At 43.2% G+C, this 19,592-nt stretch overlaps 1 protein-coding gene across 3 annotated transcripts in view; it reads right to left on the bottom strand.

The window, feature by feature from the left end:
- The window catches only part of RASGEF1B (RasGEF domain family member 1B), a 531,937-nt gene extending 523,161 nt beyond the window's left edge, over positions 1-8,776 (bottom strand). The window contains exon 1 of one of the 3 annotated variants that reach the window (XM_074324368.1): positions 8,046-8,776. In XM_074324368.1, the coding sequence (XP_074180469.1) occupies positions 8,046-8,114 (69 nt within the window). In that variant the 5' untranslated portion in view covers positions 8,115-8,776. The remainder of the gene's footprint in view (positions 1-8,045) is intronic. The other 2 variants (XM_074324372.1, XM_074324371.1) reach the window with 2 other exon arrangements.
- Between the last annotated feature and the right edge of the window lie 10,816 nt (positions 8,777-19,592).

Genomic DNA, 19,592 nt, shown 5'->3' with positions numbered 1-19,592 from the left:
AGGCTGTCACAGTTCCATGAAATACAATTAAATATATCCAGAAATAAATTGGTTCCCAGATTTTGCTAAAACAGCATATGGCATGTATTCAAAATTAATAAGTATTGATTGAGTACCTAACGTTGTGCTTCACACTGTGGCGAATTCAGGAAAGTATAAGGTATTTCTAAGATACTCAGAGAAGAGAGAAAAGTCAGGGTTATTGGGATCAAGGTGAAAGTATATAATAATAACAACAATAACAATAATATTATTATATATTATTTGTCAATTACTGCATGCCACATTCCATGCTAAGTATTTTATTTGAATTCTTATTTAATCCTCATAACAACTCAATGAGGTAGCTACTGTTATTATACTAATTTTACAGAAAATAAAAATGAGACACAAAGAAATAATTTATTCAAGGTCACACAGCTAAGAAGTGGGAGAGCCAGGATTTGAAGCCAAATACCTGATTCTCCAGCCTCTGTACTCTTAGTCTCTGCTGTGGCTTTGAGGAGAGTTTCCGAAAAGGCTGGGTGGGTTTTCACTATGGCCCTGAAGGTTAGGTAGTGTTTAGTTAGGAAAAATGGAAAGAATAAGGATAGGTCATCATATTATAGGATAGACGAGTAGCATAAACAACAAAGACACAGGGGCAAGAATTTGCATTTGACATGTAAGGATCAACGGAAAAAAATCAATGGCAAGAAGCAAAGTTGGCTAGGCACCGGGAGACCCTCAGAGAAAACCTTAGAAATAACTTATGCAGAATTTAGAGATGTGAGCCTTTGGAAGTAGAAAGTCAGGGAGACTCTTCTGTAGGAAAGTGACGATGAAAAGGCGTTGTGGTATATATACTGCAGCAGATTCAGGACAAATGGAGAGGAGGGGGACCGCAGGGAAGTGAACCAATTAGTGTCCTATTGTGAAATTCCTACAGACCTTACTGCCCCTTGGTCAGTAAACTCAATAAATGTTTGTCAGACCAGTGGATAAAGACTAGTAGGGATAAAAAAAGAAAAGTACAAAACCAAAACAGAATCTGCAGGAGTCACAGACAGGTTGTTCATGAAGGAAAAAGGAAAGAAAGAAAGCACCGCGGTGCTACTAGGTCAAAAGAAGACGTGTGGTGCTTTGGCTGATGATAGAGTTGGAAAGAAGTGGGTTCCAGGTGGTTGCAGGGAGGGTGATGAGTCCCCCATTTTGGTTTGAAAAAATGTAGAAGTTTGAAAGGGACATAAAATACTGTAATATATTATAGGTATTTGGAGAAATAGGCCTAGAATATATTTAAGACTCTCCAAAGGTAGAAGGCACAGTCCTATGTTCACAAAATTCAGATAAATAAAAGTTGTCTTTTTATTTATGGGCTGCTTTCATAGGTAACTCTAAGTAGGTACAACTTTTCTAATATAAACGTGACTACTGGACCAAATGTATTTCATCAAAGATTTGCAAAGTAAAGAAATTCACAATATACAAAAACACTGTTACAAATTGAAAAGAACTAAGCAAAAGGAAATAAATCAAAGAGTTAAGCTCCTATCCCTGCTCCCTATGACATGCAGCCAGCACTAGCCATTTGACAGATAGAAAACACCAGCCTTTTCTTATCAAAATATAAAAAGGAAAAAAATCATGTAACAGTTTCTCAGCAAGAAGCCATTAGAGAGATGTAATCATAATGGGACCAAATATTCCTATAAATGAAATGCGTGCATTTAGGACCACACACAGAGTTTAAAAGCAGCTAACACAAAGGGAAATAGAGTTGACAGTGTATATACAATGGCTCAGATGTGGTAGAGTCATTCAGTTGGCCCTCAAACAAACTGAATTGTGAATTTACAAGACAAACTCAGCATCCATTAGCTTATAATTCAAATGGCCCCCACAGAAAGCCCAGCTGTGGCAACAGGAGCTATTATTCTCAAAGTCAACTTCTCTCTTATGATCATCCACCAATATCCAATCACTGAAGATACAGCCATATGCGTCCAAGTTATCTGCCTTCAAAACAGCCTGACCACATGGTTCATTCTTTAGATGCTTGAAGCCTATCAGAATGATGAGATGAAAGTGTGTAGTAAGATTCATTTAAACAGACAAAGGAGCTCATTGTAATGGATAAAATCAAGATCTTTATCAGGAAAATTAGAGGGAGAAAAACTGCTTGAAAGTATAACTTCCATCACAAGACAAGGGATAGGGCCAATTAAAATATAAAACTGGAAAGATCCATAAAATGTAGCCCAGGGGGCCAATTCAACCGGTGGAGCACATGTGTTATTAGTGGATGCAAAGAGAGAAATACATTGAAATTTGAGAACAGTGTCCAAAATAAAAAACCATGTCATAAAACACGTTCAGATAACAACCAAACCTTTTACCCAATTTAGAGGGAGGACATGTATCAAAAGTTATTTGGTAAGTTAGTTGTTTGAAACCCTGAAAATATTTTCGACCTAAAAATAATGTTATGCATGGTGATTGACTTCCCAAGATAGAGCACAAAAATCTCCTAATGTATACTATTACAAGGTGGAAGTATAGTACTGGGATAGTGAGGTAATACAAATTGGTCTGTTAAAAGAGAATCTTACCATCCTATATGGCAGTGCTTTTCAAATTGAGTCACAACTCACGAAATCAATTCAATGGGTCTTTCCCCCCATTTAATTCTTCCACAGAATGGAAGAAATGGAATGGAAAGGAAAGAACGGAATTGCAAAGATTGGAATACATCCTCTATGATAAAGAAAAGTGTTATTCTTGAAACTTTATTTCAGTGTTATATGGGTATAAGTAGCTATGTGGATTCAGGGTTGCAATGTAAAATATATTTCTTACTGTGGGTCAAAATAGTTTGAATGTTTCTTAGCAAGGCTTCCATGGGGCTCCTAGCTCTAAGCCAGTGCTTAATAACATTTGTTAAATGAATGAACAATTCAATGAGCTGGTGAACACATAAAGAATGAATAAATAGGAGGCCAGTAATATGCCTCTCTCAGTCACAGCCCTGCACTTGAAGTGGGAAGCTTGCTCACTCGAGCATTTCCATACCAGTGAGGCAGTGGGGACAGACAGTGGTCCAGCTGCAATTCCCTGTAGGTGGCTCCTGTGGCCTGGGACAGGATTTCTGACACATTAGGGGCTAGAAAGAGGGAAGGATGGAGACAAGGCTTTCACAGCTGAATGGAACTGGACTCTAGGAGCTGGTTTCTGAGGGAACAGGAGGAAGGTAAGATAGAAGATAGGACAGCCAGATTTAGCAAGTGAAAAACACAAATTTCAGATAACAAATAATCTAGAGGCAAATAAAATAATGAACCATCAGGGTTGGAATATCAACTCCATCCATCAGACATCTGTTTGATGCAAAACTACTGTGCTAGGTATAAAATACAGCGCTAGGTGGTGTAGAAGGAAAGCATACTTACTTCTTGAGGCAGAAGAGGTCAGAGACACACAGGAAAGGGCCTCAGCAGTAACCATGTACTGAGCACTAGTCTAAGTTCATTCTAGGCATTAACTGCTCTGTATTTGGCACTATTATCCCCACTGAGGACAGAAAATGGAAGCATAGAGAAGTCATAAGAGAAAGTTGTCCACAGTCTCATATAGAAACAAACGCAAATAATATTCAGTGGGCTAGTTGTCGTCCGAGGGCATGGATCTGGAGGTGAGATTGGAGCTGAACATCAATAGAATATTAGGCAGAGGAACAGCTTGGAGGTGAGAGCACATGATCAAGAAATGGGAGTAATTGCTGGAATACTAGGAATATAGTAGAAAGAAGGAAAGACTGGACAAGAAAATTAGGCAGCGACAGCACTGTCAAGAGGAATTGCATACCTGCTGAATCCGCATGCAACAGTGAACCACCAAAGAATGTGAGGTGTATAAATGTGTACTGTGTTAAGTTGGGCTATTAAGGGAGATGGCTTTGGCAATAGTCCAAAAGACAGAATGGATGAGACAGAGATCAGAGGCCAGGAAAAGATCAGGTAAGCCAATGTATCTGGCTAGCGAAGCACTGTGGAATCAGAGTCCAGGATTTATCTCCCAGATCAGACCCTTAGTAAGTGAGTGACCTTGGACAACTCGTGTAATGACTCTAAGCCTTGGCTTCCTTGCTTCTAAAACAGGGATGAAAACATGACTTACCTCATAATGTGACTGGGGAACAAAACAGGACACCATATAGGAAATGCTCTGCAAACGGACGTTCTCTGTAAAGAGTCATGGCAACTGAACTTGAATCTTTCCCTTGACAATTCCTCTGAGTTCAATCAGCCTTTGATTGAACATTCCCGGGAGTACGGTACTCACACCATTCCGGTGGTAATATAGTGAGGGTGAAAGAATAAAAGAAAATGTCAAATAGTGGGGTTTCCCTTCCCTATTTTCAAAGGGAAAGAATGTACCGAGGAGTGAAGTTGGGGCAGAAAACAAATATAACAAAACAAAAAAAACAAAATACCAAGTAACCATAGTTGAGAGAGGTAGATGAACTCTGAGACCCTCACTCTAGCACACATTACTGGAATGACCTTAAGCAAATTACTTAAAACTCTCTAACCCTTAATTTTCTCATCTATAAAACATGGTTGTTAACATTTATGTCTTAGAGCTACTGGGAGGACAGTTAAGGTCATGTATATTATGCCCTTCGAACAATGCCTAACCCAGAGTAGGCAATAAATGATAGTTATTACATATAAATTAAAATTAAGCTATAGTTACAGTTAGGCAGCAATACTGGTAGAGATGGGACACAGAATGCGGAAATGAGTAGAATATACATGAGGTGTGACAATTCTACAGACCACATCCATGAACACTGGCATGGATTGAACATCCCTTTTCTACAGAACCAGGCGTGTTCTGCCCAATGGATATGACTCCTGAAACTTACCCCACCAGGTTAGATGACGAAGGATGGCAGTATTAAAAATGCAGGTTTGTGGACTAAGAGAAGAGGGGCCTGGAAGAACAAAAAGCAATCGCCTCTGACAATATAATTCTCCTGCCACTTCCTGTCCTGGAGTGACAGGAGACTTATATCACTCTCACCAAGACATAGTGTAAAACAACACTGAGGCTGGAAGTGGGGCCAGGTTCATAATATATCAGAGCTTAAAGGGGGAAGGAATGGATGCCAGGGCCACACAACCATCCGCCCAAGCTCAAAGGACACATATAAGTACGACCTGCTTGGTCTTAAACCATGAATCTGTGTGCTTAGAATGTCCTGCCTTTGTAGCTGTCAGCATCCACAACAAGCCCACTTTCTGCAGGAGCTCTGCCTTGGTGTGGCCCACACATTATTCCAAAAATCTAGCCCAGTGCTCAGGCACTGCCATGGTTACGGTAAACTTCATATTTGTTTTTCCTGAAATTTCAAAATTGTTTCTCAAGGACTTGGTTTGTAAACTTAAGTACTTTACTAAGAAAAAGGAAAGGAAAGTTTAACAAAATGATCATGAAGACACTCATTTGAAATGCACACCCTCTGTCCTTAGCCTCTGAAGATGATACAGCAAGGCACCGGTTGGAATTGGTTTTCAACCAGTGACTTTTTGCCCTGTGTTTTCCACATGCTATCACCCATTCTCCCTTGTCGGACAACTGCAAACACACAAGTCGTCCTGTCAGGATTCAATACTCTTTCGGGGAGAAGCTCCTTGGTGCAAATCTAATTGGCCTATGTAGGAAGAAACTGCATTCTTGGCCACTCCTAACCAAAATGAAACCAAAGGCCAATCATTATGAAACATTCCTCTCTTCCCTTGACCTTCCTGAAACTAAAGGTAACCTCCAAAGTTAGAATTAGAGCATTTGGTGGAAATGAAAAGCTGCCTAAAATTTCTTGCATCCTAGCACTTTCACTTTTAGGAAATGAATGTTTAGAAAGGTTTAAGAATATCTTTCCTGCACATTTCTCTCCCTCAGATGTAGAAAGCTCAGCAACTGCCTCTTCATTTATGAGTGAGAGTGTTTTAAAGGGGTTCTTACCTGAGAAGAAAACATCCTCAAAACACATTCCTGACTCAATTATTCACCTCTTTGGGTGCAGATTTTCCCCCTTAAGTAGGAAAGGGAAGACCACTTAACTTCTCCAGCAACACTGATTAAAAGTGATACCTTGGCGGAATGTTTTTGAATGTTTGAGTTAACACTGTATCAATCATTTGTAGAAAGGAGAGAGCAAATGCTACAGCAACTACTGCCTCTAGATGCCTAGAAAATAACACAAAGCAAGATAGAGCTACCAAGGACTGAGGGAATTCCCTTTCCCTGGAGCTCTTCAAAGACGAAACAGCCACTCATTTTCTTAGTTGTCTAAATATGTCTCTGACTAGTGTTTAAGGCTCCTTCCAACAAGCAATGATTGAGAGCTAATCATTCTAAGAAACAAAGGTGGGCTGTCTATTAACTGGAAGATAAAACAATCAGAAATATACAACCAAAAGGCAGTGCATACAACCAAAACCACTTGGCATGGGTCTTGGTCATTTAAGAACATAAATCCAAATACAAGTGAAGAGTAAGACAGAGAGAAAAACAATTATAAAGAAGTACCTCAGGTGTCTGGAATGACCTCCCAAATGCTGCCTAATATTTACATTACGGAGAAGCAAAGGGGCAGAGATGTTACACACCAAAGGAGACAGCTAATTTTAGCTGCAGGCCTGGAAAACTTTGCTTTTCCGGCTCCTCATTATTTTTTAGATTCCAGGCTACCATGTGCTCAGGCATTTCAGTCTGGTTTCTCCCAGTCTGTTCTTGTTTTCCCAGCTCCTCTTCATCACCTCCTATGGGGATCTCCCTGCTTAAAAACCAATTTGTCACATAGCAGAGATTATGGGTTGAGCAATCTGAGCTCCAAAAATCAAAGGAATATGACCATAGGATCTCAGAAGGTAAGAACACCTACAGTTACCAAAGGTGAGGAGAGACTCCCAAGCAGTCAGGGAAGAGACTAAGAGTTTGAATCCTCAAGAGCTGCTTTACAGAAGGACAAGATCCTGCACCCAGGAGAGAAGAGACCAAGTTCTGCTCTCTCTGGCCAGTGGGGAAACTGCAGACAGACAGGGCTGGGGCGGCTCCTGGAGTAGCCCTGTGGCTGGCAGGGAAAGGTGTCAGGCCCTGGACTGAGTGAGTGCTGTGCAAGCACACACTGCAGCACTGGGTAAGCTGGCCAGGGCTGCGGCCAAAACCCTCTGGTCCAGGCCTCACTATAGTATCAGGCAGCCTACTGGAGAAGAGCCGTGGGCAGAGACAAAACACAGTTCACACTGTAGAGGTAAAGGAGGGACTGTGCATAGTGTAAAGCTGTCCCTACTGACTGACCAATATAGATTTCCTACTTTAAAAGTTGATGCCACCATTGCCCCCAAGAGGACAGCAAGTCAGCCTTCTCATAAACAACTGCTTGCCAAGATGCTTACATCAGATCACTGCCATCTCGTGCAGACGTGAGCAATTAGAAGGCCCCTTCAGAACTGTGACTTGTTCACCTGATTTGTCAAATCCTACTTTAACCCTTCTCATCCCCAACGTGTCTCACTCACAGAAGAAATGAGTTAAACTTCTTGAGTTTGCGGTGTGCTGGAGGTTAGGAGAGGGCAGTAGTTGGAGGAGGCAGAAAGGTAGAAACCTTCTGACCTAATGATTTTATTGTTATGTTTTCAGATTAAAAGAGAAAAGGAAGGAACAGAGTAGGCAACAGAGAGGGACCGCAAGAGACTGCTCATTTTCAGACATTCCTGGCATTTTAGGGAAAGATCAACTCTAAAACCTCATCCAGATTGACAGAAAATGTGCTCGCCTGTCAACTAGGGAAGAAAAAGAAAAAAACAGATTCAATGAGGTTCAGGGACGCAGGAATGCAGGCTTCTGTTCTCGCCATCCTCTCCCTGCCCCACCCCAGACATCCAGGTGGAAACCAGGCAAGCGAGACTGCACGCTTGTCAATTCCTGGGGACCCCCAGGGCCCCGGTCAGGGGATGCCCGCCGACAGCCGTCGCTGCGGGGACACACCCTCCACCTACCTCAAACATGGGAGAGGCGCCCTTGCTCGGCAATGTGCAGCCCAGGAGCTCGGCGAGAAACTTTGCCATATACGAGTAGTGAGGCGGGGTCCCTCCAGAAGCGCTGGATCGGTCCTTTCCCCGCGTAGGAGCCCGAGCCGCGAGGTCTTGCCCTCGGCTCACGGGCCAGCGCGAGGGTGACAGGGGGCTGCCCGGCAGCAGCCGGGCCGAGGGCGGCGGCGTGAGCACGCCTGCTGCCTGGCACCGCAGCTCTGGGGTGCGAGGTGCGCGCAGCCCCGTCCGCCGACCAAGCCTCCCGCGCTGCGGGAGCCGCCGCGCCGCCGTCAGCGCTAGCCTTTCGCGCTGAATGTCACTATTACCATAGTAAGGGAAGGGCCCCGCCGAGGGGGTGGTGGGAGGGCCAACGGCGCCGCAGGACTGACGGCCGTGCTGGGGCAAGGGCAGCGGGCGGGCAGAGCGCCGGGGCGCAGGAACAGGCCGGCCCAACCCTGGGCACCGACACTCCAGCGACACCGCTCGGTCGGAGCCGAGGCCTTATGTTCAGCGGGAGATGGGCAAGCGAAGGCGGGGGCGGGTCTGTTCCTGCCGGCCGGTGGGGCTGACCCACTCACCCAGTTTCCCCTGCTCGGTGCTGATGGAGGTGGGAAAGGTGCTGCCTCGGGCCGCTGCCTAATCCAGGCGAGTTACTGCTGCAAGGTGCCAGCTGCCCAGAGGGGCTCCCCCACCAGCCTGCACCAGCGCCACCCTCCCTTTCGAAGGGAAAAGGCTCCTGAAGCTAGGGAGGAAGAACTCCCACTTCTGTTCTCACATTAACCCCTGTTATTGAAAAGGGTAGGCACAGGTGAGCCCCAGAAGGGGCAAGGTGACTTTGTAGGCACAGGGGCTAGGCCAGGTGTGCTCCATAAGCACTGTCACAGCTCCCTCCCTGGCCTTGGCTGTGGTGGGGGAGGATGGGTGTGGCCAGGAGACTGATACAGACCAGCGTAGCCCTGTTGTTCTTTCCGAACCTGTAAGGCTTGTGTTTCAATAAGGGAGGTACTTCTGGGACACAAGACCTATGGTATATATTTATGCTGCATCCCTATAGTTGTGCATCTCAAACTTTAGTGTGCATGAGAATAACCTGGATAGCTTGTTTAAAAGCCGAAGTCCTAGAGAGCTTGTTTAAAACCAGATCTGCTTTTCTGTAAGGCACCCCAAGAGATTCTGATGCAGGCAGTACCAAGCTGGAATTGAGAAACAGTGCCCTACCTTGTCAAATCCAGAGGTCGGCCCATACAAAAAACTCTGGAAGCATTAGATTGGTGACAGAGACCCTAGAGAACGTTTTGTCAAATCATCTTATTTCATAGGCAAGGAAACAGAACTGGAAAAGTTCATAATACTTCATCAAGTCAGATTGTATTAGAGACACTCGAGGCATATAGGAGCATTCTATAAATGCTTGTTTGACTGAATGAATAGAAGATGGATGATGGTTGGATAGATGGTGATGAATAGTCGGGTCCAGATTTCCTGATTCTGTTCAGAATTCTAGCTGGTACAGCAAACTCACTATGAATTTAGAGAATAAATTGGGAATGAAGGGTGTTAAATTAGTTTGAATGTATCAGTTCAGTGCTTTTCAAACTTTTTTCAGTCAAGGATTTTTTGCAGTGAAGAGATTATCAAAACCCAAGTTTCTTTGAAATGTCTGGTATTATCTTTTGCATTCTAGGCTATGAAATATTTAGGTTTGTGATAATATGTAAAGACCTCCTCGCATGAGGAAAACTAATGTTCCCAGTATGCTATCTTTATCCAGAACCCCCTGCCACAGCACCAGATAACCCTCAGCAGCAAAATCTAAAAAAGTGGCTGCTCGGTGCCCTCTGGACCTCACTAAAAAGGGAAAGGAAACTAATACGCAATGAGTACCTACAAATGTCTCCGGCATTGTATCCCTAGGTTAGAGCATGGGCTCTGGGGACAGACTACCTCGATTTAAATCCCACTTCTTAAAGGCAAGTGACTTCACTTCTCTGTGCTTCAGTTTCCTCATTTGCAAAGTGCACATAATAATAAAGGAAGCTACTATATGTGGCTTGTATTCATTTTCTATTGCTGTCACAACTTAGCATCTTGAAGCAACATTCATTTATTATCTCACAGTTCTGTGTGTTAGAAGTCTGGGTGGGTTCACCTGGGTTCTCTGCTTATGGACTCACAAGGCTGAAGCCAAGATAACAGCCAACTAGGTTCTGATCTGGAGGCTCAGGGAAGAATCCCCTTCCAAGCTCATTCAGGTTGTTGGCAGGATCCTTGCAGCTGTAGATCTGAGGCCCTAGTTTCCTCGTTGGTTGTCAGCTGAGGACTAGCCTCTGCACCTAGAAGTTGCCCAGGCTCCTTCTCATGTGACCCCCTCGCTCCATCTTCAAAGCAGCAACTGCACTGAGTCCTTCTCATGCTTCCAACCTCTCTGACCTCCTCTTTTGCCAACAGCCAGAGAGAAACTTCTTGCTTTTAAGGGGTTCGTGTGATTATATAAGTGTAATATCCAGGCCCACCTGGATAATCTACCTAGCTTAAGGTGAACTGATTAGTCACCTTAATTATATCTTCAAAGTCCCTTTGGCTGCACAGTGTAACATAATCACAGCACTAACGCCAGGGATGAAAGCCATGAGAGCTATCTAGAATCAGGCTTACCATGATTGTTTTGAGGAGTAAGTAAATTTGTGCATTTTAAGCACTTAGAGCAGTGTTTTATTTTGTTATTTTTATATGAAGAATTTAATGGTTAGTTGTTACTCTTTTCTACTCATGTCACCTGATTTGATTGTCGTTACAGCTCTGCATTATTTTAAAGGTGGGACCACTGAGAATCAAAAAGATTGTCCAATACCACATAGCAGGCTAGTGGCAGATCCAGGAAGCAACCCTAAGACAGCCACCAACGAAGTCTGTGCTTTTGTTATTACATGATACTGCATCATAGAAAGGTGGCAAAGGACAGGTAATGTTCATTTGAAGAAGTGGGACTTGAGAAGGAGTGTGGCAATAATTTACAGATAGTCACTTGCCACATGTGAATAATTGATGGTTTAGGTGCAAAAGAAGCTGTCCTAAATACTGACTGAAATGAGAAAATCTAGCTGAACTGGTGATTTTTAGTGAGCAGAGACATTTTCTTGTGGTGATATTCATCGTAAGAGGTGATACATTCACTTGCCAACTTGCCACCTAGACTCTTTCCTTTGATGAGCTCTTCCTCTCCATCCCTCCTCCCTCTGCCACCTTGGATCTTGCAGTGTCGAGAGGAAATAAACATTTCTGAAGGCAGCCACCCACTGACCCAGCCTTGAGAGCAAGAACATTGCCCAGATCTTCTCCAGGACCTGCCACTACCACGCCTATTTGCTCCACCTTTCTGGTAGAGCAAGGACAGAAACCCAGGCAAAAAAAAAAAAAAAAGCAAACAAATAAATAAATAATCTCATCCTCCCCGCTTTAGGACTTTGACCACAGTGTTATTCACCAGGAAAGGTGTTCATACTCTTCGACTTAATATTCCCATTTCTAGAATTTATCCTAAGAAAATAATCAGAGAATCATTGGAAGATGATTACATTTAAAATTGTTTCATGCCCATAGGGGCAACTGAGTGTCTTTTTTACTGAAACAATAACCACCATGGTTAAAAAAGCAGCACTGGAGTCAGGCTGCCTGGGTTTGAATTCTGGCTCTTCCACACACCTGCTGAGTGCTCTTGGGCAAGTCACTTCAATTATCTAAACCTCTGTTTCCTTATTTGGAAAATAGGAATGATAAAAATACCTACCTCATAAGATTCGAATTAGTTAATGCTATATTATACTAACTTATTAGAATGATAATTATACTAATATATATTCATATAATTAATATACTAATATGAATAAAGTACCTAGTCCCTAGTAAGTACTAGTAACAAATGCTACTGTGTTTCCTTGAAAATAAGACCTAGCCGGACAATCAGCTCTAATGCATCTTTTAGAGCAAACATTAATATAAGACCCAGTATTATATTATACCCGGTCTTATATTAAAATAAGACCGGGTCTTATATTAATGTTTGCTCCAAAAGATGCATTATTGCTGATTGTCCGGCTAGGTCTTATTTTCCGAGAAACACGGTAAGTAGTAGGAGGATTATGATTAATGATATATCCTCAACTGCTGGCCCAGAGCCTGGCACACAGCACTCGGTAAAAACTGATTGAAAAAAATGGATAGATAGACAAACAAATGAGCAAAGAGCCTTGTTGCAGCATTATATACCAAAAATTATAAACCATCTAAAGTTCTACAATAACAAGTTGTTATTGTTAAAACAAGTTGTTTTAACATTATGGCTCCTAAGTACAGTCAGCTCTCAGTAGCTTCCAAAAGAATATTTACTGACCTAGAATATTTCCTTTATGTAATGTTGGTGGGGGACAGCACACAGTACATATAGTACAGGCTAACTTTGTAAAATGCTCATGTACATATATACAGGAAGAAAGTGGAGGGAAACGTGAAAAGGCAGTTAATAGTTTTCTTTTGGTAACAGAATGGATTATTTTTATTTTCTTCTTCACATATTCCTAAATGTTCTATTCTTTGAAGCGAACCTGAGCAAAACACCAATTCTAATTCTTTGCTTTTTAAGATCCCATCACTAAGAACTTGCACATTAAAAAAATAGGTATCAAATTAATCTTAACTGATTTAAGATCTGTCCCTTTAATAAAACATTTAAAATGGACCAATGAACACAACTAAATCTGCACTGATACTCTCCTTTAAAAAATCTGTTCATGAAGACACTCTACTATCATCCAAAATTTGATTTTACAGACACTCATCTTTGCTATAAGAGCTGAATGTCTAGTTATCAACAATAGCCATGACCTTGGGAATGGCAGTCATAAAAAGCAAATGACCTATTTTTAAAACTTACCTATCTTTTCATCTAATTTAGAAGCTAATGCAGAAGTTGAAGAATAAAGCTCTGGAAATGATCATTCACCCAGAGTGAGTGATAATTTTTCTATGCCAACCCATAAGGAAAACTACTCTCATTTACCTGGCTTCCTTTGTGGTCTCAGGGAGAGCCAGTGTTGCAATAACTGTAAATACTGTATTTCAGCATGGTCAGAAAACAAAGTGCGCTGTTTAATCAACTATTCCAACTAATTATAGTCTGTACAACACATGAATTACCACTTCTCAAAAAATTAGGCTGTCATAAATTGCGATTAGCACTGAAACTCTACTGAAGATTTCATAATTCTTTGGTGATTCAGAGGCCCTTCAATGTCTCTCAGGTTGTCAGATTCACTAGCATAAAAATCATTTATCCTGATAGGACAGATGAGGGCAGACACTGGTTAATAGGAATTTTCAGTTGAGAGAAATGTAAGCCAGCCAGGTTTTACTATGTTTACAAGGCTGACTGAGTGTCTGTTGAGCTTTTTAAGCACCTCCTGAGAAAGGCACTCTATTTGTCTGAGATGTTATAATTATTATTCCACAGGAATACAATGGTAACAATCTATTTTATAACAAAGAAAACTAGATTACAAGTTATCCTACAAACTCCCTCCTCCCCGGTAAGATCAGACACCGCACAGAGTTACAATGACGCCAATTGCATGTTTTCATGCACTATGTATTCCTTTGGCTTCTGATGATCTGAATGGATTTCATACCAAATCACAGCTACTGGCAGCAATCAAAACAATTTGAAGGAAAATAGTTCCATCTTCTGTGTTCAAGTAGTGCTATTGACTTAACTCAATATTTGCCTCACTTCTTTCTTGGTACAACAAGTGAGCACATGGCTTCAGTCTGGGCCCCCCATTCTACCTCACCAAGAAAGTGGGCAGGAAAGCATAATATATACCAGGCCTTTCCCATCACAATTTGCTAGAAGCCCATTTCCATCAAAAAGAAAGCTGTCATGCAGGGTCTCTGGTCCCGCTCCTTGCACAAGAAGGCAAGACATGGTCAGGCCAAAAAGGAACACCCACGGAGCCATAGATAGGGGAGTCATACCGCTATATTCTCGCTGGAGGCTGGGTTGGAGACATAGGAAGCAGGAGCCGCAATCTGCCATCTGCTTCTCTGCCAACCAACCAACCCCACTCGCTAGCTGCAATCCGCAGTCCACTTCTCTGCCAACCAACCAACCCCCTAGCGTAGCCACGGCAGTTATATTAGTAGCTAATGGCTAACCAGTAACAGCTGATGGTCACCCAGCCACAGCGGATGGCCATTCTATTACTACTGATGGCCATCTAATAACCGAGCCAGCACCTTTCCACGTGAGGCCGAGAGCCTGGAAACTGCTCTCTGGGACTCTGTCCCCACAAGAGTGTTTTTAAAAATTTAGTCCAATCTACCACTCTCCCTCCCCACACCCCACTTTACAGAATCAGAGGCGCAGAGAAGTTAAGGTTTTTACCCAAGTTTACATAGCGAGTATAATGGTAGAGCTGGGGCCAGATTTTAAGTCTCCTGATGGCTCATTGCTGTTTTCATTGAGTCATTTCCTCAATATCCATTGTGTGAAACCACATCTTCTCTAAATCGTGCGAGGGCTGAGATTCTGCCTGAAAAAAAGCATTTCAGCTTGGTGCAAAATGGAAGAAGAGAGGAGGGAGGGAGGGAGGACGGAGGGAGAGAGGGTAGGATTTGGAGGGAGAAGAACCCAGCATCAAGTCCTTGAGGAACCACTCCCACATCACAGCCAAGCTTACTACCCTGATGCAGGATTTTCAGGTTTCGGTCCTGGCACAGTGAGCTGCCAAGGTTTACTTAGTTGAAAAGCTATAATGGGGCTCCCTGGCAGAATCAGGATATTTAAAGCTGATGGCCAGAGGCTCTTTAATGAATAAAGAGACAACACCTGACACTCCCAGCCCAGCCCTGATTGTTCAGAATGGGAAGGAGACATATTCTAATGTGGGAAAGAGTCAAGGTTTGGGCCAATATGATTGGTTGATGGTCAGTACAAAATGAAGTTAGGCCGTTTAAGGGGTAAGTCATTCAGTATGATATCAATCTTCCAACCCAGCCCTGGAGGGAACTTGCATTATGCCTCATGAGAGAGATGCAGCCTGGAGAAATTGAATCAATAAATGGAAAAGTTGCAATATTATAGGTATAAGAGACTAAGAGAATAAGCTACACCTCCCTGTTTGGGTCTTAATATAAGAGTCATTCTGCTTGTGGGAAAGGACCTGCTTCTTCGTGGTGATGGTGGGAATGCCTAGGTCAACACGGATGACAATGAAGGGACTGAGACTACACAACAACACATCCCACAGTGGCATCAAGGCTATCCACACCCCCAGGAACGATGGCTCAGGGTAGAGAGCCGACGTCACTTGGGAAAGAAGTGGGGCACCAGTATGGAGCCCTTGGAGCCAAGTGCACCAATGGGCAGCAGCAAATACCGCTGGAGCTAATGCCAGGCAGGGGAACGTTAGGGCGAGGACCATGGCACCACCCGGTGGGCAAGGGTGGCCACAGAGGCCACAAACAATGGAGCGGAGAGAGGGAGCCAGCACTAAAAAGCAACGCTGCTACAGGGAGAGAGCTGAACAAGTAACAGCCTGGATACTCTATAGCAAACAGAGAGACTGCTAAAGATCCAAAAGATACCCCGGGAGGGGCTTGAGGCAAATACCATTTCTGTTTGCATTTCATTGCTTCCCACCCCTCCTTTGGCTGGTCTGCCATCCTAATCGGTGTGGCCCACATCTGTGAAAACCCACATGAAAGACAGCTGGGGCAAGTGAATGGACAGGCTCTTGGCTCTGGCCAGAAGCATGCCGTTCCCCAAAGGCTGCTTCTGTTCTAACAATCCACAGAGGCCCAGATCTGCTCTGCATTAGGTACCGAGTGAGATTAAAGAGTTCTAGACAAAGTCACCCCCTAGGGCTCCATCAGTCTCACAACCAGTACGTTCAAAAGACACTCAAAGTCAGACCAAATCCCAACACCTGGAGGTTGGGGTGGGGAGGTGGGGAGGAGCGAGCAAGGCTAATCCTGCACCACCCTGAAAGGAAGGGACAATTCCTATCCAACCAAATACCTCCATGCGTTTTATGTGACATGTGTAAACCAAAAACAACATATTTAAACCAAAGCTTTAAAAAAAAATGTTATTTCCATTTTCTTTGTTTCTTCCCCGGTCAGCCCTGCCCTCTCCATTCTCTACGGGCAGAGGTATGTGTCAGAAACATCTTCCACAGCCAAACGGCACAAGTCATGATGTGGCATCCACACTCCCATTTTTCTCCATCCTTCATTCCTGTGGTGATGACAGTAACAATAGCCAACTGGATAGTTGGTGGGAGGCACGTCGCCAAGCACATTGCATATATCATTATACATTATTACATTTCATCATTTTTTCAACTCTTTCAGGTAACCCTGTCTGAATTCCTACTTTACAATTGAGGAATATACAGCGTGGAGATGCTTATTACCTTCCCAAGGTCATGCAGCTATTAGGTTGGTGCAAACGTGATGCGGTTTTTGTAATTTTTTAACTTTTTAAACCACAATTATGTTTGCACCAACCTCATAGAAAGAGATGGAGCCTGGCCCGGCATCCAGACAGTCCTCCCGAGCCCACATCCTTCCCCTACCTCCCATCGTCGTTAGACCAGGAGGGCAGCAAGGGATTGGGCTCTTTCAGCCTCCCGCTGTGGGGAGAACTGAACGCGAAATGAGTTTAAAGAGGAAGCAGTTTTTAAATATACACTGTCCAATACAACACAATGCAAAGTTTGATGAGTAAATAAAAATGAGCCGAACTGAAGAATTTTGACCCCTCTGCCCCCAAGCCTTCACAGTGTCTTCCAAGTTCATCTTCCATGAGCCACCTCCTGCCCAACACTTGACTGCTGAGTAATGCTAAGAGAGTTCCAGTTGTGATCACACCCAATTTTCATGTACATTAAAGAGCTTTCCAAATCTCCTGCCAAATTTCTAAAACTTTAGTGAGATTTTAAGTTAAGAATTCCATTTGATTGGCTTAACTTATTTTCATCTCTTTCAGAGCTTAAGATGTCAATTACCTTAAGTGACACAGGGTTCCAGGTCAAAGACACACAACACCCGAATAACTTTGGCCGCTAGGCCAGGCCCATCAATAGCCACAAGATCTTGAAGGGGGAATAGACATTAAAATTTCATCATTCCAATAAATTTAATAAAAAAAAAAAATTCATCATTCCAGAAAACAGCATTTGGATTTAACCTGGGAAAAACTGTCAGATGTCCAGGGTCTAACCTGCGCCCAGTGGGAAGGCCTACAGTTTAATCCCAACCACCTCATGGGTGCATCACAGGATTTCATCCATATTTGTTAATTTCAAGGATACTATTTTGTAGGAGGTACATGGAGATCAGGAACGGGGAAACCATTTATTTAAATACGCCAGAGGTATCAGAAAACAAAATGAAAGTAAATAAAATTGTAGAGAGGGTGACCCTAGTAACCCACTCTAAAGATAAGGAAAACACAAATGATCAAAACTAAAAGCCTTTGAAAAAAGGAAAAAGAAAGAAGAGAAAAAAACAGGCCCTTTGTGTTTGATTTTGGAAACATATATTATGCTCACACTGAGAGCTGGCAGGCAGATGGTTGAAGCTCATTCAAGGAATATTAAATCTATTTGGAACCCTTTTGCCCTCCAGATACAACATGGCTCATGCCTAGAGGGCAAGACAATCAACACAAAAATGCCTACAAATCACTCAGATTTTGTCTCACACTGGGAAATCCTCACCCCATCCCTGAGCACAGGGAGCAAGGTTTGCCCCGCCCCTCACAGCAGGTCAGATGGGGCAGAAGAGAAGGCTGAGTCTCTCTCTCTCTCTCTCTCTCTCTCTCTCTCTCACACACACACATACACATACACACACACACACACACACACACACACACACACACATACACACACAGTGCATCTCTTTGTATTCAGACTGGTTTCTGCCATTAGAGCCAGATATGAAATGAAATACGTAGCACATGAAAAGCACCCAGCATAGAGACTGTGCATGGGGCTCAATGTGTTTTTTTCCATCTTGTCAGAGGAATGACAACAGATCGTTCAATTATAAAGGCCAGGAGAAATGAACAAACATTTGCCTTGCCCAGTTGTCCTTCACTTTTTGTATTTTCCAATAGGCAATCATTCAACAACAAGGTGAAGGTCACATACATTCTACTGATTCCATCTGGAAATGGCAAACCATGAGACAGAAGATAATTATTCCAAAAAACAGAAATGCCGTATCACTCTGTTTAACCTGAGCATCTAAATCTCAGCGGCTTATGAATATTTGAACAGCAAGATGCTTGAGAGCCTGGATACTCAAAGTATGGTTCACAAACCAGTTCCAATGGCACCACCTGGGAGCTGATTAGGAATACAGACTCCCAGGCCCCACTCAGACCTACTGACGCAGAGTCTGCCTAGTAACCAGCTCCCCCAGGACATTAGTTTGCTCAGGAAAGCACTGCGTCTAGAGCACTCATCTCCACTGAGAAGTGTGTGCACTTCAGGGCACACACAAAATGACCTATTAAGGTGCACAAAGAAAATTTACAAATCCTATTTTTCAAGTTTTGTTTATTTTATTTTTGTTTATGATTATCTCAAAAAAGAAATTCAGTTTCTCTACTATTTGATATTTAGCTTGACAGTGGCACTTGTACAGACTTATAAATAAATATACATATGTTGGAAGTGTGGACTCAAGAGGTTTTTAACTGATGGGGTTTCCCATTTAAAAGTTTTAAAAGTTGAGATGCTACTTCTAGCTAAGCTCTGGTCTAATAAGGCTAACGCTCTGTTCGGGAAGCTGCCACTATCGTGGGTTGACCAGATGTCCCCTGCCTCCACCCAGTTGACGTATAAGTATACACAGTGGTACACAGCAGGGTCCTTCTCGTGGAGCACTTCCACAATTGGTCCAGCTGTGTCAAGGCTACACCACCTCTCAGCTAGCTGGCCAGAGGACGGGGACACACGCATTCCACTGACACTTCTGCCTGAGATGTTTCCCGTAAACCTTACTGTACACCCACACCCTGTGATACTAGTGTGTCCAAGTCCTTTGTGAGACCCATATACAAACAGATCATCTCCTCCAATAAAATAACTCATGTCATTTGTAGTAAGTGCCATGAAGGAAAAGTGCAAGAGAGACAGGAAAACCTCCATGAGGAAGTGACATTTGAGTGGGGGACCTAAAGAACGAACGCAACTTCTGTGCATTCAGGCAGGAGGAACAAGTGCAAGTGAGTTCTGTGAGGAAGGAATTTGGAACAGATTCTGAATAACGGCTGGTGTGGTTGGATGCTGGTGAGCAAGACAGAAGGAAACAGGGATAAAGCCAGAGGGGAAGACAGTGTCCAGATGTTTGAGGCCATGTGAGAGATTTCGGAGTTTACCACATATGACTCTTCTTGAGCCTAGGGTGATGTCCCAGTTTGAACGCATCCAAAAGCAGACACTGAAG

Source organism: Rhinolophus sinicus, linkage group LG02 (genome assembly GCF_036562045.2).
Source record: "Rhinolophus sinicus isolate RSC01 linkage group LG02, ASM3656204v1, whole genome shotgun sequence".
Taxonomy (NCBI): Eukaryota; Metazoa; Chordata; class Mammalia; order Chiroptera; family Rhinolophidae; genus Rhinolophus; species Rhinolophus sinicus.
This window is presented reverse-complemented; position numbering and strand designations above follow the sequence as displayed.